The sequence below is a fragment of the Hesperophylax consimilis genome, chromosome 7 (assembly GCF_061612785.1).
Source record: "Hesperophylax consimilis isolate HC1 chromosome 7, BYU_Hcon_1.0, whole genome shotgun sequence".
Lineage (NCBI taxonomy): Eukaryota > Metazoa > Arthropoda > Insecta > Trichoptera > Limnephilidae > Hesperophylax > Hesperophylax consimilis.
In genome coordinates this window covers 34,739,505-34,764,003 of record NC_142842.1, presented here as the reverse complement: position 1 = coordinate 34,764,003, position 24,499 = coordinate 34,739,505, and the positions used below count along the sequence as shown (strand labels likewise).

At 36.0% G+C, this 24,499-nt stretch overlaps 1 protein-coding gene across 4 annotated transcripts in view; it reads right to left on the bottom strand.

Annotated features, from left to right (window-relative positions):
• Positions 1-6,110: 6,110 nt before the first annotated feature.
• Positions 6,111-24,499, bottom strand: part of LOC149422677 (uncharacterized) — a 34,021-nt gene continuing 15,632 nt past the window's right edge. For 2 of the 4 annotated variants that reach the window (XM_089633439.1, XM_089633440.1), the window contains exons 9-17: positions 23,339-23,365; positions 20,721-20,889; positions 19,046-19,087; positions 15,666-15,859; positions 13,462-13,542; positions 12,833-13,004; positions 10,236-10,320; positions 9,943-10,113; positions 6,111-7,414 (exon numbers count right to left, since the gene is read on the bottom strand). In XM_089633439.1, coding sequence (XP_089489565.1) covers positions 7,269-7,414; positions 9,943-10,113; positions 10,236-10,320; positions 12,833-13,004; positions 13,462-13,542; positions 15,666-15,859; positions 19,046-19,087; positions 20,721-20,889; positions 23,339-23,365 — 1,087 coding nt within the window. In that variant the 3' untranslated portion in view covers positions 6,111-7,268. The remainder of the gene's footprint in view (positions 7,415-9,942; positions 10,114-10,235; positions 10,321-12,832; positions 13,005-13,461; positions 13,543-15,665; positions 15,860-19,045; positions 19,088-20,720; positions 20,890-23,338; positions 23,366-24,499) is intronic. The other 2 variants (XM_089633443.1, XM_089633441.1) reach the window with 2 other exon arrangements.

Here is a 24,499-nt window from a genome sequence, read left to right as displayed (position 1 = left end):
AACGGGTTGAGGTGGGCTGATGTATTAGGCTCTGGTATTTGAGAAATCTCTGGTTTATATTTCTCAACTAGTTGCATAATAACCGCCAATTGAAAATCTGCTAGAGATTTTTTTATACCTGTCACTTGGGTGTACAAAATAAATGAATTCAATAAATATAGGTCAAGTATGTGAAAAAATACTTTTTTATACCATTTTATGGTCTTCCTCATACAGGATAAACTGCTCAGCATCATGTCGCTTTTGTCAACAGCTCCCATAGATTTATTGTAATCAATGACACAGGCAGGCTTGCGAATGGGTTGTTTAGTTTGGTGATTTATTTTACTGGTTTCCTTAAATGAGTTATCGTGCAAGGTAGTTAGCATATGTACATCCCTTTTATCACACCATTTTAATGCTAAAAGGGGACCGCGGCTTTTTGACTCAAATTCGCCTTTTTTCAGTTTAATAAATTTTGGCATTTCCTTCCGGTTCTTTTTTACCGTCCCACAGGCATTTGTTTTTTTCGAATGCAAAAAATTGAATAAATTTGGACTTGAGTACCAATTGTCACACCATAAATTGTGCCCTTTGCCAAAATAATCAGTTAGGAGTGTAGTAACAACAGCGCCGGTTATTCCCAAGTTTTGTTCATCTGTAATTTCCGTGCCTTCTCCGCAGTAAATTATGAAATCTAGAATGTATCCAGTTTTCACATCACACAAAACAAACATTTTGATTCCAAAGCGATGTCGTTTTGATGGAATATATTGCTTAAAAATTAGCCTACCCTTGAAAACAATGATACTTTCATCTATACATAGGTCTTCATAAGGTATCACAGACTCCTTAAATAGTGTTCGGGTGTGATTTAAAACTAACCTTATTTTATAAAGACGATCTATAGGAAGCGAATTTGAGTCACAGAAATGTAAATTTTGCAACAACAATTGATATCGGTCTCTACTCATGATCTGGCCAAAAATAGGGGAACTTAGATATATATTTGTACTCCAATACTCTTCAATAGTCAAATGTTCGTTTCTTGTCATAAGCATGGTTATTGCAAAAAATAGATACATTTCTTCAATACTTGTGTCCTTCCACTTATGAATTCGTGACTTCGCACCAAATTCCTTTGAAATGAGAAGAAAAGTATGGTAGTCGTTTGTTTCTCGAACAATTTCATTCATAATCGAGCGATTTAAAAAATGTTCAAAAAAATCACTTTCTGTTGAATTTTCGTTAAATTGTACAGAAACGCCGGATTGAAAATCATCAAATTCGTGTACTATTGGAATATGAGGTCCAGACACCCAGGAGTGTAGCACTTCTTCACTTACAGACTCATTCGCTTGAGTTTCTGTATCTGAAAGTTCCGAAGGTTCAAATTCATCTTCGGACATTTCATAATCAGAATCCAAAACGTTCAATATATTTTCAATTTCATCATCTTCCAAACTATGGGCCATTTTTTATCCGAAAAATCAAATGAATTAAAAAACTAAAAACTTGTGAACGTTTCCTAATAAATTTTGAAATAGTATATAAAACACGAAAATAACACGCACTTTAGTAATATATAACTAATACATATATATAACAAAATATATTTAAATTAATAAAGTATATAGTAAAGTCAATAACTCAGTTTTGTAACACAGTAAAATGTTAAAAAATACGCGCAATCGGCACAATATGGTCACTCGTGGATACAGTAAAATTGAATTTGCTAGACGAAACACAAGAAATCAAAAAAAAAAAGATTTCTGAAGTGAACAAATTAATTTGAATTTTTCGTAATAATTCAATATTACAGCAGAACACAGAATGTTATCGGCGCAGATTCCACAGATCAACTCGGCGCGCGCAAGCGCAGATAACATACTAGTACTAACGCCATCCGTTGACAAAATTGTGAACTAAAGCACTCAAAGGCGCGAAGAGGCGCACTTGATTATGGATCTTTTTTTATGAAATACAATTTTATTTTTGAGAAATACTTGTAGATGTCAGCATCGTGATAGTTCTACGAATGTCCAAGCGAGCAAGAAATACATTAATGACGAAAGAGCGCTGGAATATCGGCCGTCAAAGTTTCCGTATCAACTGTTGATACGGCCGCGTGTGAGTATAGACTTTTTGCCGTAACAACAGTTGATACGGCCGCGTGCAAAAGATTAAACGGAATTGACAACCGTCGCTACGCACCCAGATATGTGGTTTATTTATGGCACCCAGTTTCTTTAGCTACAGTCGAACTTGGTTATAGCGATCACGGCAATAGCGAGTTCACGGCTATAATGAGCAATTACAAAACCATATTTTAGTTCAGGCTTATCTTCATATAATTGTTGAATGTTATAACGAGGTGGATTCACTGATATACTGAGTAAATAATTTTGTCAACACAATTTCTGAATACATGAATGGGTCGCTGGGTCTAAAAAGTAGTAGGAAATTATTCAAGAATTATTCCGGAAGTAAGTAGTAACAAACAAAGGGGCGGGAATTTCCTATCCCGTTAGGAACGGATTCATATTTTTTATGGCACTACCTGTGTAAGATTGTCGGTTATGTGAACCGTTTGCTATCCATCGGGCACAATGTAAAATTGTCATAAAATCTGCGAAATTTGAGCTTCGCACGTTGGTTCCCTTTTTACATCATCTTTTGTATTACAACTCATCGTCAATTTTGTTTTAAAAACCAATAAATATGTTTGTGAAGATACCTAGTTACGAGTACATCCCTGCACGGGGTAAATTTATGCCAGTGATGCACAACTTTTTCAACTTTAAGGTTTCTGTTGATCTTTGTGTTATACAAACCGGTTCTTCAAATTTGGTTCCATTTAGGAAATGCAGCATAAATTAACCAAAATTCTATAAAAAATGTTCTCAGCCAAAAATAATTCAAGAATTACCCCAAACATTGAGATATTTCTCTACAGCCAAGTAGAGAAATATCGGTACCTATACCAAGTAGAGAATACCCGTATGAAATTGACACGCGGGCCACAAGAATGGGGCTGCGGGTTGTGCATCACTGGTTTGTGACAAATAATTTTTTACAACCGAAAACCAAAACAATCCCGCATTTATGACGAGTGCAATTTTACAAGCGGAAGGTAGTAGGTACAGCGCGCACAAACTAGTGATAAAAAGATATACAATTTAGTGATATTTTTCTTGGAAGCCTTGAACCAGGTAATGATAGTTATAATGTGTTGATTATTTTGAAGAGGAAATTGAGAAGCATGAAAGCAAAATCTTAAAAAAATCATTGATAATAAATTTGAGTAATATAAGTGTATTTTTCAAAATTATTTTGTTAATAGGTAATACCTACTCGTATTTTGAAAATATACTGCACATTTGCGAATATATTGATAGTAGAGGCATTTAGGTAGGTACATACGACTTAAAAAAAAACCTATTTGGATATAAAGATTAATGGCTATAAGGAGCAAATTTAGTTGGTCCCCTCGTGCTCGTTATAACCAAGTTTGACTGTATTTGCGGAGCTAGTTCAGAAAACTTAATTATGTACAAGTTAAAATGTTAATTTTTTTGACGCCCAAGGTACAATGGTCTATGATTTCTCCCTGTGTTTATTATTCTGAACAAAAAGTAGTGACAAGTTATTATGTTATCACCAATAACAGTGATAATAAAAAATTGCAGATTTTATATTATTTCTACTTCTAAAACTATTATTAGTATGCTGTAGTGCACTTTCTTCTTCATAAGTCCTGCGTCCAGCTTTTCTCAAATTTCGCCAATGCCGAGATTTCTTTTCAGGTTGAAATGACCTTCCCAGCATATGAGCCACCTGTCCTCTCAGCATAATCCCATTTCAGGTTGAAGATTCTGATGGTAACGTCAGCCACCTGTGATTTAGTTCTAATTTAACCATTCTTCTTTCTACAGAGCTTGACTTTTTGTGTGGTGGTCATTTTTGTCACTAAATTCGTGGTAGGATTCCATGTGTGTAGTCCAATCGTTAGTACTGTTAGTATATCACCTCAGCACTTAGGAATTACGCCATATATGCCAGGCATAAGACGGAAGTTGAAGCTCACGAGAATCCATCATTCAATAGGTTAATTTCAACGTAGCTTCATAAGCCAATACCCAGAGCATGATCCTTCGATTACCTATTTAATTTTGGATGTGTAATAAATTGATGTTGTGGAGCGTCAAGGATTAATAGAACTACATAATTTGATATATTGTAATGCCCATTTATTTATACCTTGCCAGTAGATGAGTGAGTTCTGCGTTTTGCCGGAGGCCTCCAAGGAGTGCTTCCTTTTAAAATATCTCGAGTACTAGGAGTGGGTCCGGGTTCCGAGTTCTTGGGTACGCACTGTATGAGGCACGGTTCCGGCCCCGAACTCGGTCCCGGACCTGGACCAGGACTCGCACCAGTGCAGGTCCGGACCCGCACGCGGTTCACGTTCTCGGTGAGAAGTATCGAGAAATCTCGCGAGTGAGGCAAATGCGGGAGACGCGGATGCCAGGAAGACACGCTGCCGAGCGCTGAGTACATACGAAGAGGCATTCTGGTCGAATTCTCTGGGAGAAGTTGATTTGAAAAAGGAGTGGGAGTGGGATCCGCTTCCCGCAAAGGACTCTGGTTCAAGAACTCATTCCGGTTGAACCTACACGCCGCTAGTGGCCAGCATTGGGGCGCAATAAGACGAGGAAGGGTTTCCAGTTGGAATGGCAACACTGCTTCGGCCTACCCATATAACCGAACAGCGAGATAATGTCAACTTGTGTTTGAATCATGAATAAACAGTTATATACAGATTTAAGGACTGTTATTTTACATTCTCCTGCATAATAAGATACCAAAGAGTTACAATATGTACTATATTTTTAAATTTTTTAAAGAAAGTCAAACATTCCCGGGTTACGAATAACTTGACAATATTTGAAAATCTCCTACTACCACCACAGTAAGCGGAAAATGTTGATGTGTTGTGATGGAGGACTTAGCCTGCCGAGGAATTGAACACACTACGCCTAGGTGGGACCCAAACGTGATGTCAACTCTGCCACCAACCGGTCGAAATTTGTACCAGTAGTTGCATCTTAGTCTATATATTTGATACTAGGAACGTACATATTAATAGGTAGGTATGTATTTTCCCGAAGATGAGAAACATTAAAAATAAAACAAGTCATGTAGATAAAAATATTTAATTGCAATTATTTTAGTTACAGAAGGTGAACGGCGAATTGATTTTACGTTTCATGTCATTTGTCGATAATATTTTTTTGAATGTTAACATTTTTGGCTAGCACGCTAGCACATTACACTAAACGAGGAAACAATGCCCAGAACATTCTCTCAATTTAAACCCATCTTCTTTCTTTATGGTTTTACTCATTCACAATCATATCAGAAGTCCCTGTTAGTCAAGCAAACCCTAATTAGGGATGCTATGTCCTTAATGGTACTATACATTAGCTAATGAGCCACGAATTACGGAAAAGGAACAAAGCAATCGCAAGCGGCATTGCGCACCATTTGCGGTTGCTTCGTTCCTTTCTCGTAAGTCGTGGTTCAGCTCTGCAGTTCATCTCGCTTGTTTATACGCACCCTTAAATACGTACAATTGTTTTATAAGGTCCTGTTATTCACAATAATTTTATATGAAACTGTTTAATATTTCGTGTTAATGTTTTCAGTCCACGGCATTACCAGTGGATTATGGTAAATATAATTATACTATCGATATTAAATAATGTAACTCGATTACATTATTTAATACTATGGATATTAAATAATGTAATCAAGTGCGAGAATTTGATATTTTACATTATATCAAATAGTATATTAAATAATGTAATCGAGTGCGAGAATTTGCTATTTTAAAATTCGGGTCACTTATAAAAAAAAGAGCCGGTGCAATTACACTCATTGCAGTAGACACTTTTCATACGAAAGTTAGACAAACCTAAAATAAAATAATTATGTAAAACCCGTGCTTAAATTGTTGGTTACCTTATGAAAATAAACTCAACACTGGAAACATTTATTCAACAACTAATTATTATGTATTATTTATGTATTACAAGACAGGAAAACGAAACGCACTACGTATTATGTGTTGCACTAAAATCCTACAAAATTTACAGATCTGGCCCGTATTGATGGGTTTTAGTATAAAAATAATATTTGACGAAATGTAATACATACTAATATCTCAAAAAGTTCTTCACAAATAATCCTTAAATCTAGAGATGTATCGCTTTGAATTACACACTATTCATGGGAATTATCATTAGTCTCAAAAAGTAGAATGAAAATATGCTTTAGCTATTTGGCATTACTTGTTCAGCTAAAAATAATAATATTCAAAATTAATGTTTCCACAGAGTACAGAAATGATTGCTAAAGAATATGTCACCATAAAAAAAAGGTTTCGGTCTAACATAGAATAAAAAATAACACTAGAAATGCCTACTATATGGATTTGAATGAAACCAACGTCATCGCTGTTTTAGTACCTTTTGGTTCCACCCTATTTAGCATCCCATTTGAATTTCATAATGTTGGTGAAACACCCCACGAGACATGTTCTGTGTTTTTCCTTATTCTAAGCTATCTAAGCTAGACATTTGTACAACATTTAGTGACTAAACATAAAACATAAATCTATTTTCTGCGACAAAACTGACTGGGCGTGATGGGTCACTGTGATCAATATCAATTCTGACTTTTATACAATGCAATTTAAAATACTGTCGGTGTCTGTTACACTGGTTTATAGACAGAGATAGAGATGGCAGCGCACATGCTCAATCCTTCTAGGACTTATTGGCATCGCTGCATTCCAGAATCAATCCACTAGTTAGTATTTCATTAACTAGAGTTCTTTTAGGTATTACTTACCATCCGGAGTCGTAAAGTCTTGAAGAGGGAGAAACGAGGACAATGGAATTTGACAGCAGGGTCATATGACTTGAGACTAAAGTGATGTACACACTATTTACCCAAAGTGTTGCTTTGCGCTCAGTCATTGGATCACACCCGACACAAACAGTTCCAAGAAAGCCATGTGTTTTAACTATACACTACTAAATCACATGTGTAATAATAAGATTATGACTAAACCTAAAGAAATTGATCTGTTTTGGTGACGGCCAAAACGTGTTGGACCCATTCGACTTTCATACAAAAGGGAATGTTTGGGGGTCGAGTTTGACAATCTCCAGTCTGGGGGAGATTGAGTGAAGAAGCAATCCTACTCCTGTGGGATGGCGTCACTATCAAATCTTGGAGCGCTTGCGGGCGATGGCGTCCTCTACTGCCTTCAATTGCTTCAGAAGCTCCTCGCGCCGTGACACAGGCCGCTTGGCTGGAGCTGCATTGCTGGGTGGCGATGATGCCGTTCTCTTCTTGGACACTGAGGGATCTGCCAAACAAACAAAAATCATTACTTATTGTCTTGCTCGAGATCATAAAACTATATTTTTACATCAAATATTATGTATGACTACTTTACGAAGTTCTGCAAACAAAAAAAGTGGGTGTGTCAAGCCTACGCAAGACAGAAGTGAAACTTCTAGTATTCCTCTCTCTCTATTTTCATTTCATCATCTCTATTTTCTCTCTTAGGTTAGTTTGAAAATTAGAGGTTAAATAATTCAACGACGAAGCATGGATTTGCTTTTTCTAATATTTTCTTATAGATGAATGACGTTCGATTAATGTATAGTTCCAAAAATTTTCAATTTATTCACAAGTATACAATATTACATAAATAACAATATTACAATTAAAAATTACAAAGAAATTACAATGACAATTTACCAATCATGTGCCATTTTCATTGTCAATTTCATGAATATCATTTCCTAATGTCGTGATAATTGGGTTATGGTAACTAAAGTGCGAGATATATACATGAGCACTTAAATCCTTAATGAATCGTGCAAAAACTGCATCGATTGTTGTCCCGTGTCGGGAGAGAACGTTCGTGAGCGGCTCCCCCACCTCAACAAGCGCATATGGTGAGAGAGGGACAGTGAACGGTGAGCGGTGGTGGGGGTACCCGCATTTTCGTGTCGATCCTGACTCGGTTTTACTCCGTCCCCGAATTACGCGCCTAAAGAAGTTTCACTTCAAAAATATTATATTATCTATAATCAATATATAAATAAATAGGTACCGCAGAGGTAGGCAGAGAGTATGGATCGCCTAACAATTCGGTCTTGGCACACACTCCTTCACTCACACACTTCATTCATATTCATACATACTCTTCTATTATTCCGACATTCCTGAAGTGGCCCAACTCAAGTATCTGATTCACTGGATCGTGCCTTGTTCCTCGGGCGTCCCCGACTTCTACCATTCACATTGGCGTCATATATTCTCCTTACACTCCTTTCTTCATTCATTCGCTCTACATGCCCAAATCATTTGAGCGTCCCTTTCTTAATCTTACTTATCACGCTTACATTTGCAGATCTCCACAATTCTCACACGATCATACATGGTTTTAGGACACATACGCCTCAGGCCTCTATGACAGCTTCCGTGGTCGAGGGGTGAGGCAAGCTGGAGGTCGCGGGTTCAAATCCTGGCACGCGCAAGTAAATTTTATTTCATTAATTTGTGTTATTTAACGATTTACTCATTTAAAATAATAAATAGTATATTTGCGGCTTGTTCCAGAGTGGAAGATACTCTCAATATTGTCCTGGTGTAAGACCACCATTCAGAATTGAAATGGCTTTGGCAGTGTTTGGTTTGTGAATAACCAGGTACTTCCCTCCCCACCTCTTTCCCCTCTTCTTGACCTTCAGCTTCACAACATAACCAATTGGGGATGCCATAGTCTCACTGGCTCTAGATGGTTGGGAGCAGTTGGATATCGCATAGTTTCACATAAAAAAGGATCTCATTTTTACAGCATTCAGTCTACTTTCATCATTCCTCCATGCCTCACTGCCATACATCAGGGTAGGTACCAGCACTCCATTGTGTACTGCTACCTTCGATTCTTTGGACAATATTTTGTTAGTGCAAACCGCGTTCAGTTCTCCATTAATGGAGTTACCTGCATAACCTTTATTTCAATATCTCTGTCAGCCTTCCCATCTCTCGTAAACATACTTCCCAAATACAGGGTGCAGCAAAACAGACAGTGCAGTTTTGAAAGGCTATTAAAAAGAACAGTGATACATTAATGAAGGCGATTTCCTACCAAATTCGATTCTCGAGTTCTTCCAAGGTGTGAGGCCGATGTTTAAAAACATTTTCCTTCAGGTAGCCCCACAGGGAGAAGTCACAAATTGCAGCCGGAAGGCTGGCTGGGTGGCGATGAAAGAACGGCCATTTTCAAGCAATGTGCGGACGGCGAAGCTCCGGTGTTATCCAAACCAAACCATGGTATTGAGTGAAAATTGCACGACCCTCCTGACACAATGAGACCCCTCCCAGGTTCCTACCCCCACCACATGGGATGTATTAACCCTTCAAAACTGCAGTCCCCCTGCTCCAAGTATTCACCATTCACTATATTGAACAATGTTTTCGTTCTCTCTCTTTCAAACACCATGACTTTAGACTTGCTCGGTATTAGGGTTGAAGAGTGTAAAAATAGTTCCATATAAGGGTCAATAGCGTCCACACAATGAGAGACAGGCGTACTAGACAGCTTAGCAACGCGCACCTCTTGCCATGTAGACAAATCTCGAATAGGCAGTGTGCACTCGAGGGTAAGCAGATAAAACAGAAAGTGACAATTAGAACATGATAAAAAATAGTTTAGGTTAGTTGTTTGTTTGGTCTTTTCTTCAATGTTCTGTTTTGTCTTGGAACACTTGAGACACAATCATAATGCCTCTCGCCGTGTGGACAAAGCTAACTAAATTGAAAGGTGGAATTAGTAAGAAAGTGTTTGTTAGTATCTGCATATCATGAATGACTACTGACTGTTATCGAGTGCATCCTTCTTGGCATCCAGCTGGCGGGGCAGAGCAGCGGAGGGAGGCACGGGAGGCGCCGCGGGGCGCCGCTCGGCGGGTGCCCGGCGAGGGGCAGAGCCCGAGCTGCTGCTGGAGCTGCCCGACTCTGAGTCAGAGTCACTCGAACTTGAAGATGAGTCTGTAAAAAACACACATTTTTTAAATGTTATTCTTGAGAAAATTATGAAATGTTAAATGTAATGTAGAAAATGGAATAGCAACGCCGACTATGTGAATTAAAAGAAAAAGTAAATAACATACCTGAAGCTGATGACGAGGAGTTGGAGTAGTGTTTGCGTGGTTTGCCCTTTGTTGGCTTGGTCCTTCCAAAGGCATCCACTCCACCCTATAAAAAGTTTTTTTTTAAATATATCAAATTTACTCTGAGGACAGATTGCTCTCCCCACAATAAATAATAGTAATAAGTGTTTTATTATCTTCTTTTTTTGTAACAAATAGATATAATGATATCCTCACTGGGATCTCCCGTGCTGAGGATTTCATGTACATATTATTAAAATTTAGTGGTATAGATAATATAAAGTAATTATAAATATATTAAATAGCGCTTTTTCTGAAATACTTATACATATATTTCATAGTGTTTGGTTCAGTTGAGTGGTTTCAGTTTAAAATAAAGTTGTCTACAAGTCGATAAACATAGTTAAAATAAATATCACAAGGAAATCAAAATTATTTGCCATTTTTTAACGAATAGAAACATATTCGAACATGGGTAAAAAGAGCTTTGACAGTTATTCATGAAATCTCAGAAAATGGTAAACGACGACCGGCCAAAAAAACATAATTATGTATGTTAAAAAAAATTATTGATAAAATCAGTTTTGCAAAACTAACTAATTTGAATTAGATGTTTCATTACAACAGTTTGCCATGTAATAGATAAAGAGTCAGTATTGTCATCGTAGGGTAACTTTTTGTTAATGTAATTATTATTACTTGTGACAGCTGTTTCGCCCTCTAAAGGCATTATCAAACTGTTACAGTTTGACATTGCCTTCAATAATACTTGTTAATGTAATAAAACATTTTTTACAAATAAAACTACACTAAATGGCCCAACACTGACTTTAACTTTGTAACGATTTGAAACTACTCGCCCCGGTGTCAAGCGCTTGCAAGAACTGATTAACTTAAGAAGCGTGCAATTGTGAACACAGCGACGGCCGGGTACATAATCATAGACATCAGAGATTGCAAGCCAGTTCTAGGGAGATTGGACAACGGTCAGGACGTGCGTCACGGAACGGATTCCAAAGAGGTTTTGCGCCATTAAACACGTGAGCGATTGTCATCATGCTAATTTAGATTTCACAACATGGTTTACTTTAATTTATAAATTTGTTCTTCACAAGATGATTGGGAAGAGCTGGCGCCCTATGTAATCAAAGCAAGATTAATATTTGAGATGTAAAACTTTATCCTTTTGATTTTTAGTATCCACAGATTAGCATATTAGAATTGTAAATTCGCATCACTAGTCAGATTTAGTTTAACGATCTGAACATGCCCTGATTTTAATAATAAACGTAGAGTCTCTTGCTATTTAACTTGATAATAATGTAATTTAATAGATGATAAAGTACTTTGATAAATAACCTCAATAAATTTTGTTCTTAGCATCCACACTATTCTTTAATTTCAGATTCCCTTATTTAATATTGTGCAACACATGAGATATTTGTTTACACACCTTTCAGAAATTTCACACCAATAAATCACGGTACAACTTCACAGGATGTGGTGGTAAAAAATATCATTTGAATCATGTACATATTATAATCGGTTGTCTACTGCGATTTTAACTGTATAAGTGTCAAGAATTGAGACTATCCAGAGAGTTTAACGGGTCTGCGTCTAGAAGAATTAAAAGAGAAGATAGGTTACTGAGACAATGTGCGTGGTATCACTGAACTAGGTCCAGTGGACAAACTTGAGATTTACAGCGTCTAGAATTACACATAAGTTTGTTCGTCAGACAAGCTGTCAACAGCTGCCACAGACACCTCGGTGTAGGCTCTTTTTTGTGAAAAAAAAATGCCTTCCGATACTTTTGAGAGGTGCCCAAATCCAAGTCCAAAAGCCAAATCTGATGTACTTTCTTTCCATTTGTATGTAATCAAAAATCACTTATAATTTCAATAAATACAATTATTCACAAGGCAGGAAATTGGTAATGTTGAATAAAATAAAGTGAGATAGCAAACGCAGAAACACGTAAGTGCATGAATGACAACCTAGTGACAGTACGTCGTATTCTACAACTCTGTTCGCTCGGCTTAAAGCGGCCCACTGAAGGGCGAGCATAGCTGTTTCACCCGTACCCACATATTCTTTGAACAGCTATCCCTTTCTTATGAGTTCCGTTCTATGCTAAGCAGGCTGTTAGTAGCTATTTCATCTATTCATACTTATTGGCTATTCTTTTCTTATGCATTTATGAATCGCTATGAATTCGCTATGAATCTAGAAACTGGAATGTGCTATATTTTTTGTTCGATTAGTGTGAACATAATGAATTTTGTATTTATGGCAATGGGTCTGCGCTAGTTGATAGTCAATGTGAAGTAAGCTGTCAAATTAGCTTGCTTGACATCGACTTTATTGTATTGATTGTATGATATAGCCGTGCTAGGCTCCCTAGTTCGGTAAGCAAAGTTTCAGAAGAATTTGATATGAGGGACTAAAAATAGTAGCTGGCTTCATCACCTTGCATCAAACCTTGTACAGATATAGGTGGGCTGTACGTGGTAAGTTACAATACTTCAGCCAGTGACCAAGGACAACCTGAAGTTTAGACAGTTGGTTTGTTAGGGTGGCATGTACTGTTGGCTAACCTTGGCTGCCTTGGGCGGAGGGGGCGGGTTGGCGGCGTGCTGGCGGGCGGCAGCTGGTGAGGGCTGGCGGCGCCGCGCCGAGGGGGCCGGCGGGTTCATGGCCAGCGCGCGTGCAGTGGCGGCCCGCCGCTCCTGCACTATCACAGAGGGAGACAAGGCCGGGCGGGCAACCCTGAAACATACAAAATATTATCAATAAATCTATATATATTTTTTGGACAATCTGTGAAAAGTGCACTTTTGCCAAAACAATACAATAAATCCACATTTCTTTAGCTAAAATAAACATATAACTACTGAGAGCATGGACAATTGATTTCAGACCTGATCACTAAACGCACTGGCTACTGCCATTTCTTCAAATCTCAAAATTTCTTCAAATCCATTTCAAGTAACTTTTCGATTATGAATGGTGGTATTTCAGTAAGGTAATACTGAGAGTACATCTATCACTACTGTGGTGCTATTTTATGTAATTATTTTTTTTAATATAAATACTACAGAAGAGTATTAACTGCTCGCAACAAGCTAGAGCCAGTGGGATTATGGGGTCCCCAAATGGGTTGTGTCGCGAGGCTGAAGGTAATGGGGAAGAGCAAGGTGGATGAGTTGAATTAATGGTTGTTTACCTCTGTCTGGGCGGAGAGCGAGCTCCTCGCTTGGCCGCGGTGCGAGACGGAGACTTGGCTGAACTGTTGGACGAGCGGGAGCTAGAACCAGAGGAACTGTTGGAGCAATGGGCACACAAATGGCAAGGAAGATGCGTCATAGCAGTCAGTCAACATCAAGGAACATGCGCACCAGTGAGACAATGTTGTATCATGAACAAGACGAGACATAGATGAACAACGGTTGTGGAAACAAACAACATCCCAGTGAGACAGTGTCATACAATGAGCAAGGCGTGGCAAAGATGAACAAACCGTTGTGGAAAAAAATAAAATCCAGTGAGACAATGTAGTATCATGAACAAGGTGAGACATAGATAAACAACCGTTGTGGAAGCAAAGAACATCCCAGAAATGGTCCAATCATGAACAAGTTGAGACGTAGATGATACATTTTGTGGAGCAAAGCATTGGAGAATGAAGAGAATAGAGAGGAGTTGCAAGGTCGAAACAGAAAATGAATGGGTCAAGGTTAAGGAGGAGAAAAAGAAAATAAATCCATTAATCTTATTAATTTTGTGCCTAACTTTTAAGAGCATAATGTACAGATTATTATGTTACAATTATCGATTTGTAAGTTCAAACACTAGGGCCTAAGAGTTTATCTCCAGCATAATTTATTTTTATTTTTTATAAAGTCCGTTGGTCACTGTGTATAATGTACAGTCTGTCAAGAAAGTGTAGAATTTTAATAAAATTTTCATTACTGGAAACTGGTGAATCTAAATCACATTTGGAGATGATTTTGTGGTACAACTTTTTTGTTTGAGCTTTCGTTTTTTATTATTTAGAAATGTTAACATTCATTTCGACTACAAACCATCTACCTGAGAGATAGTTTCATCTAGTTTCTAATATGGTATTTGTTTTTAAAACTTCAAAAATAAGAAATACATATATAGAACATTTAAAATAACTCTGAAGCTAAAATATTTGTAATTTTGTATTTATTTGTTTTTATTAATTTTATTTTAGTATTTTGTACATTTAAGTTTAGGTTTTCCGGCAGCGCATTATAGTATTTCATCCCTTTATATAGTATACTATTCTGAGTATTTGCCTTGTCCTTTTTTGGTAGCCTGATTTCATTGCACGTTTTATGTTTGTATATGTCCTTGTTGTATACAATTTTATTTGAAAAATATTTGGGTAGCAGGTTGTTTACTATTTTATGTACAAATATCATCGTGTTCAAGGTCAACATCTGTTTCACCGTTAGCCAATTTAGTTCGTTTAACATTTTGTTTACTTTTGAATACCTATTTCGTCTGAGTATTGTTCTCATTGCCCTATTTTGGAGAATTATTAAATATTAAATCTTAACTAAAATATTCCAAAATTCAATGAGAAATTTCACCGTCGTTGGGACTTGTAGATGAAAAATATTTGAAAGTCCGTACAGTGGAATGCCGATGGGTCTCTGGAGAACATGCGAGCATTCTAATATTTTCCTTTTTAGAATAATTTGCGATGCGATTTTGACCTTAATTCTTCGAAAAATGTAAGAAAAACCAAATCGGCATAGCTCGCTTGGGCTAATAAAACTTTACATTCCACTTTAAATTTTTATGAATGGCGTCTCTCTGAAGGCTTAAAAAATATTTTTCTGTTGTATGCTCCGACCTTCAACAGGTTTAAAAAGTAAAAAATAAAATTGAAATGCCCAGATTGAAAAAATAAAGTTTTTGGAGTTCTCCGTACATTGTAGATTCAACAGTTTCCCGCTTGTACTAAGGACGGGTTGTTTCGGAGAATCTGAACAATTCATCAAATTTCAACGTTGGTTTTCAAGTTCTGTTTTTATTTCAGTTTTGTCAAACAACTAGCCTACAATGATACAATAACAGAACTTAAATATGACTTTCACAGAACCCGAAAATGAACGTTGAAATTTGATGAATTGTTCAAATTCACCGAAACAACCCGTCCTAAGAGTTAATATATATGTATTTTCAATTGCTAAAAATGCGTGATTCTTCCACATAGATTTAATTATGAAATAACATCTAATAAATGGCATCTTTGATATAATACAAAATAAAAACAACAGGGAAAGTTCGAGAAGAATTAATATTAAGGAGCAAGGAAAGAAATAAGTTCAGTTGTTAGTCATATCAAAGCCCGGACAGATTTGGCCGGGCAGAGTGGTAACAATGAATGCTTACCTGGACGAGGAGTATGAGCTGGCGGAGCTGTACTTGCCGGGGCGGCGACGGCGCTCGGGGTTGGCGGGACGGCCGCCGCTGCGCATCCACGGGTCGGCCCACTCGTCCCCGCGCCCGCCCCCACCCCCACCCCCGCCACCGCTGGGCACCATGGCCTTCTGCACTATGACCTCACGGGTGGCGCGCGGACGGCGCTGTTACATAACAAACACAATAGTTAGAAAACGTCAATTATTCATTAAGAAAAATCAATCCGTAATAAAAACAAAGTTGTTTTACTATAATATATTTATTTTTAATTTTCGTGCCATTTCTTGAGCAATTTCAAGTAGGCAATTTCAGAGAAATGTGATTGTGAGTGCGCATAAGTACCACCAAAAGTTGATAGAATGCATCGTCATCGACAACGAGTCTATATGCCGAGTTTCAGCTCAATGAGAAGTGGGTCATTTTCCACTTCCAAGATCTGCATTCATTCATTCATTCACAAAAACAAAATTCAAAATATCTATTTAAAAAAAAAACTACTGCGAAGCTGTCCACAGCTCGAGGAGTATGTAAATTTTTACTGGACCAAAACAGAACATAATAAAATCATAAGTTAGGTTAAAATAGTTTTTCAATAGTATGCACATTTGTTTCCGGACAAAACAAAACATGTGAATATTCACATTACTTGTAAGGTTTTTCCCTGAACAACATTGAAGTGAGCTACAAACCCAAGTTAGCCTACTGGAAATACCAAAATAATTAGAAATTCGACAGTCTAAAACGACTTAGTAACAAATGTAATTAATATAATTGATTAAAAACCCTTGTAGACGACCCCTCTCCCCCTCCCCCACATGTTATATATATAAACCGTAGACTAAGAATAATTTGTACCAGTCTGAAGACGGCTTTAACGAGCTGAAACCGGTTACAGTCAATAAAATAAAAGTGGAAAAAAGTTTCATATTTATTTTATTATAATATATTATAACGGAATTCCACCATGAATAGTCAGTTTCAAAAATAGAAACATTAGAACATAATACGTTAGGTTAGAAGAGTTTTTTTTTTTAATATTACTTTTTGATATTACGTACATTTGGTAACTGAACAAAACAAAACATAACAAAATAATAAGTTTCGTGAGAATAGTCTTTTTGCTATCAATTTTCATGACTTTTTATATCACTTTTCAATAGTGTTTTGTTGTGTCATGGAACCGTAAATTTCAACAAATTCACGAAAAAACCAAACTTCTACTTCAAAATGTTTATAAGTGTAGAAGAATAACAGAGAAAGTCTTTATAAGGAAACATAATAAGAAAGATCCATTTTATAACAATCACACAGAACATCATTTTAATAACGGGTTTTCCAATAAGAGGTGTTATTTTGATATTCAATCGTAAAAGATCAATGGTTTCGTTGCTTGTGTGGCACGTAGCGCTGTTTTGTTGAAAGTAAACGTTGTCCAGATCAATACCATCCAATTCATCCACTCGAGAGGGCAATCCATTCACCGTAACTGTTGCTCCAGCCTCATTTTCGAAAAAGTAAGGTCAATGACTCCGCCGGACCATAAACCGCACCAAACAGTCACACGTTGAAGATAGAGAGGCTTTTCAACAATAACTCTTGGGTTTTCCGAGCCCCAGATGTGACAATTTTGCTTGTTGACGAAGCCACCGAGGTGGAAATGGGCCTCATCACTCAAGATGATTTGCATTTTATTCACTCAAGTGAATTTTAATATTTAAATATTGAAGACAATATTAGTGATTTCTAAACGAAAATCTGAAACAGAAAAATCAGAAAAGGAAACGGTCACATCTGGGACTCGAACCCAGGACCCTTGTCTTTCCGTGACAGTGCTCTACCAACTGAGCTAATGGGACCCTATTCCCCTCGGTCACTTTTAACTGTATCATACTTCGAATAAGAACCACTTACATTGTCTTCATTTTTTCACCGCACATTTTTATTGGCAACTATCTTTATGTATGATCGCAAGATTCAACCCGAACTAAATGCAATCCAGACAGCGTCTATTTAGATAAACCTATCTTATTTTTTTATTTTAAATGTGCGACATCTGTTGACTTTTCTGCAAGTCTAGAATGAATATTTTATTTTTCGGAAGAACTTTATTGAGTAAAACCTCAAATTGTAATATTTTAATTTTAATAATTTCAATGCATTGTTGAAGCGTGTATAGTTCCATTTTTATTAATGGCGTAGTTTTTACTTGTCAAATGTCAAAAAATAACAGCTTCAAAAGTAACATCTACCGAAATAGCGGGCTATTCAAAATAACACCTCTTATTGGAAATCCCTGTAGTTGCAAAAACCCTTAACACCTGGCAGCATCCATATTTCATTAAATGAAAGATTAAGTTAATATATTATTGGTCTGCATATAAATCAAACCCACTATCTCCCATTGCATATAATATCACCCAAGTCTTTTTCAACTCAGAATTCTACTTTTGAAATTCAAGTAATTAAAAGGTTAACTGCTCAGGCTAATTTGTTCAGTTTTGGAAACAAACAGATATTACCCATAGTCAATATGTATGTATATACCGCCATAGTTAGAAATAATATGAACTAAAAACCCTTTAGAAAGAGAAAACACCAAGCTTTCTTTCTTTATCTATTATATAAACAAAAAATGTATATTTGTTCAAAATTTCACGCTTTTTGTCACCTGTTACAGGTAAAAACATGCTTTTTTTGAAAAACAACGCCATCTATTGGACAAATAGGCTTTTTTTGAAAAACTACCATCTGTTGGACGTAAAAGCAACACGCGCTATTGTTTCTCTATCTGCACTGAGCCACAGCAACTCGTGGCAGGATACAGTTAGTATTCGAATTTAGAAGTTAATCACAAATTGATTAAAATGTACACCTCTATGAAACTAAAGGTTTCAACTACAATTTGAGAAACATTTATGAAACTTTGTGTTTTTTTAAGGTGAGCCATTTTTTAAACTTTTTACGTTTGATTTCAAAATTATTTGTTTATTTCTAATAATAAAATTTTAAAGTGTATTTTGTCACCTTAAGAAAGGTAAAAAGTAACCCTTAAAGGTGTTATTAGTTTTCTTTCGGATAAATTCAGAAATATACCATTGATTTGGATTTTATTGTGAAGTGTAAATACACACAAATTCTGTGACTTTCTGCGGCATCTTTAAGAAATATAACGGTCAATATGTCAGAGGTTTAATAAGATAAATTATATTATTGGGGGACAGCATTAGTATAATGAAAAAAAACTAATAACACTTTATGCAACACAAGTATAAATGAAAAGTTTTGTTAGTTCTACTGACTACAATATTATTATGAATATGAAAAATAGAATGAAGAAGATTAATAATTACAGGTTTGAGAGGTCCTTGTGCGGGAGGCTGCCTCTCCTCCATCTTTGTAGGCAATAAATAATGTTACAGAATTGTTAGTCCATGTTATTTATTACAGATTATCAAATACATTTTAAGATTATTGTGATAAATTTTTGTGTTATTACACCGTGTTGCGCTTCCATCTTCTTTAACCATCTACCCTGATGATGGACATTGTTCTCGAGCCTGTACTGGGCATTGCAGAAACATTTTATGCATGAATTCACGCCCATGAAAACGCGTCTATCAATTGCCTTGCACGGTATGCGGAAAATGAATATACCATACATAAAAAACATCCTCTGAAATATCTAACCTCCCCAAATTGCAGCCATGTTCCCTTTGCAAATATTGTTTAACCCTTAAATGCATACTGTTGCAAAACGGCAACATACCGTTCAAACCACCTTTAACTCTTTGGTGTATACTTAACCCTTAAATGCATACTGTTGCAAAACTGCAACATACCGTTCAAACCACCTTTAACTCTTTGGTGTATACTTAACCCTTAAATGCATACTGTTGCAAAACTGCAACATACCGTTCAAACCACCTTTAACTCTTTGGTGTATACTTAATGCATGCCGTTTTAGAATTATCAAGTTCACGGTAATATATTTTATCGAGTGGCATCACCTTTTTTTTCTTTCGCGAATGTCAAATGTCACTTTTTCTTTAACAAAGTGAAGATTCTCAAAAATTGGTTGGAGGTTAGAATTACAGTTTTGTTTTGCTGTTATTATTTTGATTTTCTTAGATAAGTAGATACAATAATACAATACTTATATGTAATAACTCGTATTTTTGCGGGACACTTATTAGTTTTGAGAAATTTTTTTAGGTTTTTTTTTTTTTTTTCATACGTAAATTGTTCATATTAATTTTTATTAAATACATGGTGTTGTAAACCTTCAACAATTTTTTTTTAATCAAATATCATTAAAAAATTACAAAAAAATAAAATTCTTTATATTTCCTTGCATATGCATGTAAATATCTACAAAATATATTTTTTTCGCATTTAAGGGTTAAGAAACTCTAAAGTATATAATTTTTCCAACAACCAAAGTAATATAAACTCAACATGAAAGAGAAAGGGGACTGTAATATCCTCGATATTAGTATAAGAGCTCATAGATGGCACTAGATATTGGTCTATTAGGTTACTCATAGATGGCGTTAAGTTGTTAAGTATTGCAGAGACAAATGAGGTGGGGAACCTTAAGGTCGGGATCCACATTATTCCAACTGCCTGCTAAATAAGATATCAGAGCCCATTGTCAATCTACCACATTAAAAGTTCAAGTGTTTTGTTGAGCCGGAGTCTTATTTAATATGAGTTTGAGAAACCACGAGATATAACAAAGCCTTTTTGGACCAGAGCTTTGTATGTCGGTACATCAAAAGTCAAAACACACTGTCTGTAACGCTGTTCGAAATGTTGACTAATGGAGGAAGCGCAGCAAGGCATAATAATAATACAAAAATTGATAATAGAGAGGATTACAAGATTAATTTGCAGATCCAGAACCGTTAGAGGCAAATAAATGGAAAGATTAAAAAAATTAATTAATTTAATCAATTAATAAAATTTATTATTTTAATAAGTTTCCTATGCCAGAATAAGATGAAAGTTAAGTAAAAGCGGACTCACGGATTTATGGTGTCCTTGAATCTCAGGGGCCCCCTTCTCCTGATAATAGTGTGGGGGGGACTCCTCTGGGGGGGCCTCGAGGCGGGAGTAGCGAGGCACGCGCCCTGCACGCTCCCGGGGGGCATAGGACCCCTGCCCTCGGGGTGCTGATTCCTCGTAAACTGCGCGCCTGAGGGAATTCATCATATTCATTCTTCCATATTTTTGCCTTCATTATGCATCAATTGACTATGTTTCTTTATGTGAATACCACACACACACATACAGACATACAGCATTGGTTCTATTTCATGGCTATGAAATAATGTTTGGCAAAAATAATGAAACTTTCCTGCCGCCGGTTTAGTCACGTCACAAACCCGTATTAACTCTTCCCTTACGGTGTTCAAAAATTCCTCATCCTCCGGTGCTATACACTCGGTAAATATATTGTAATTACTTAATGCAATAAATAAATGTATTGCGGAGGAATACCAAAAAATTTGAACTCTGTGTTTAGTATATTTGCAGAGATATTTTATTAATTAGAGACAATGTGAACTCAGTTGACAGCACCGGTAAGGAAAGGTTAAACCACGAACTTACTGGTTTGTTAACCCGAAAGATACAGAGTGGGCCCCCTGGTAGTATTCATGCACCAAACCATTATTATCCAAATTAAGGACATTTCAATAACTTGTAAAATAAATTAACTGTAATAATACTGCTACCAATTTGGTGTGCAAAAAATTATACAACCATTCAAAGGAACAGGTAGTTGAATTTTATATGAAACAGTAATAATATTTAGATAGCAGTGGCGTGCGGTCCGTAAAGTCTAAAAGCTGTGCAACATACCCTAAAAATAACAAACTGCGACAAATCTCTCATCAATAAAATGATTTAGTTGATAGTCCAGTATTGTTAGAATTGATAAGCTTTCAGATTTCATAACGTAATACTAGAAGTCAGGATTTATTTCAGTGCAGAAATTCTGGGACTAACTACCATATGTATTCCTATTTACCCAGAATACTAATGGAGGGAAACAATTATACCAAGTCAGTGGACATCTTCAATTTATGTTTAAACAAATATAAAATGTTATTAATTAAACAATTCAGTTATGTACAATAAATAATGAATATTTCTTAATATTCTCACGTAAAAGCAACGAAAAAGGGCGTTAATAAATAAATAATTATTGTGAATATGTTTCATGTCACAATTGTTGTTACGTTGATAAATTATATCTATTTGACAAATTTCTATTTTAGTCACAGACTTATGGCAATTATTTCCTACAACTACCTGATACCTGGACGAGATTGGGGAACCCCTTGTCTGCTAGCTTGTATAATTTTATTTTATTTATTTAGTAACACAAACAAAATATTTACATATGAAAGCATAAAAACATTTACTATAAACAATCTGCACGTAAATATCAGAGTGTTCGTCTGCTCAAAATCTTAAATCTCCGAAAGTTCTTCACAGATTGCTTTGAAATTTTGACACAACGTTGCATTTGAATACAGGTGTTAGATATAAAACATGCTTTTTTTAAAAACAGCGCCATCTGTTGGACGTAAAAGCAAAACGCGCTATTGTATCTCTATCTGCACAGACAGACTGAGCCAAAGCAATGCATGGCGAGGTACAGCTAATATTAAATAAATATGTTGACAACATGTTCGCAATAAAGCGTAAGAATTATATTAATCAACTGTGCGGCCAGGTATTGAGTTATGTCTGAAAGGTTTACTACTACTGGCTAGCACGGGCTGGCTTCGTCCGGAGTGTGTGAAATCAGCCTTAACCACTCGGAACATTAGAACGTCAAAAGACGTAAATATGATAATAGCGGTCAAGACATTAGTACGTCTTTTCACGTAAATGCGCTTGATTTTACAAAAATCGATTTATTTCCATCACTAGTATACGGATTGCCATGATTTAAAAAACAGAGTTTCGATAATGAATCTACGCGTCTGCATTCAAGAATATCTATGGAATGTAGAGGTGCATTATCTGAGTCGATTGAATCTGTCATCTTGTTCGTTCATAATTTATTGCGTTTTTAAATAATTTATTAAAAATATTTTAGTTTGGACGGTTAATATTTTGAGGTGACTAATAGTTTTTAATTATATTTCTTCAATATATAAAGTGTTATTTCTTTATGATACTCAGAAAAAAGTACATTTTTCACAGCTTTGAAATAATGGTCAGCGATTTTTACATATTTTTGACGTTTTCAGAAAATGTATATTTAGACACGCAAATATTTACGTGTAACAAAACAATACGATAGTGAATTTCATAATCTTTCCAAAACATTTTTTAGAATGAGGCTACGTTTCCCAAAACGTGAGTTATGAAGCTTTTAACAAAACTCGTGAATAACACAAAAATTTTCGCGTTTTGACAGTTCGCAAAGGAACACAAAGTAAATAAAAGTCCTTTTCTGAGAGGTTAATAAAAACACGTAATTAAAAATTTTCGACCTACGTAAGTTTTGAAAAAGTGTGAAAGTTCGAATTAAAAAAAAAATCAAAAAACTACATCCCACCTTTAGTCATATAGCAATGCATGCCGCTGGTAAATACTACTGGGTAATAATTAGATAGAAAAAGTACCTCTCAATCAGTCTCTGATACTCTTCCCTGGAAAACAAATTATTAAATTGTTAAGTAAATTGAAAAATATACAACAATCTTAAATTCCACACAACACAAGGAAGCTTTGACTGTTCTAATGCTATGTGCACAAGTATATTCATGTTTAACGGTTTGGCTCGATCGAACATGTTGACTTGAAACCATGCTCGTCGTTGCGTCTACACGCTTGAGCAGCTCGACACAGGAAATCAAATCGTAAATTTCCGTTGAATATCAAGCAATAATTACAGACTTTTGCTAGATATTGAACAAAAACGCATTGTGCGATACGGTACCCGTTAAGACATGTTCAAATGAGCGTAAAACCATCGAGCATGAACGAGCGTGGCTACTGGCCTTAAGACTGCAAACAGATAATGAATTGTACAGAAAAAAAAGGCAGTATCAGAGTCTGAATGTTAAAATTGTTGATAAACAACAAAATTCTCTTGTGGGTAAGTTGTGCAAATTTCATTACTTGATTTATTTTATTAGACATTATCAGCTTTTTATTACAAACTTTGTGACGGTGTCAGTTTGCCAAATTATAATTAAGCTGCTTTGTTTAACCCTCGTCCCACGGGTCGGTAAGCAATCGACATATACCGAATGCTGCAAAAGACCCTGCGCAGAAAAGTTTCACACTGAACTCCGCTGCAGACTGTTACCTTATAATAGTAAACTTCATTTTTTTGCGCAGGGCATCACAGCATTCGGTTTATGTCGATTACTTACAGACGCGTGAGACGGCAGGATAAGTCATTTTCAAAATTCACTTGACATTCACGTTTCAGAATGTGTACTTGCACTACTTCAGGAAAAGCACAAAACATTGCACAAAGTACAATGTTATCTTCATATTATTTATAAAACTATTTTTGAAGGTTTTGACGTTTTAAACCTGATATTTGACGATCATCAAATTCATGATCAGCGTCATTTTGAATTTGTGAAATTATTTATGATACCTAAATGTAATAACAATGTTCAACAATAAAATATAGAAATTATTCATGTTTTTTCTCCTCCTTAAAATTAGCAAATATTCATATAAGTGTCACTACAGTGGAAGATGAATCAATTGTTAACAGGATAAAACAGAGCAAGATAAAAATGAAGGTTAGGTTAGGTTATGTTTTT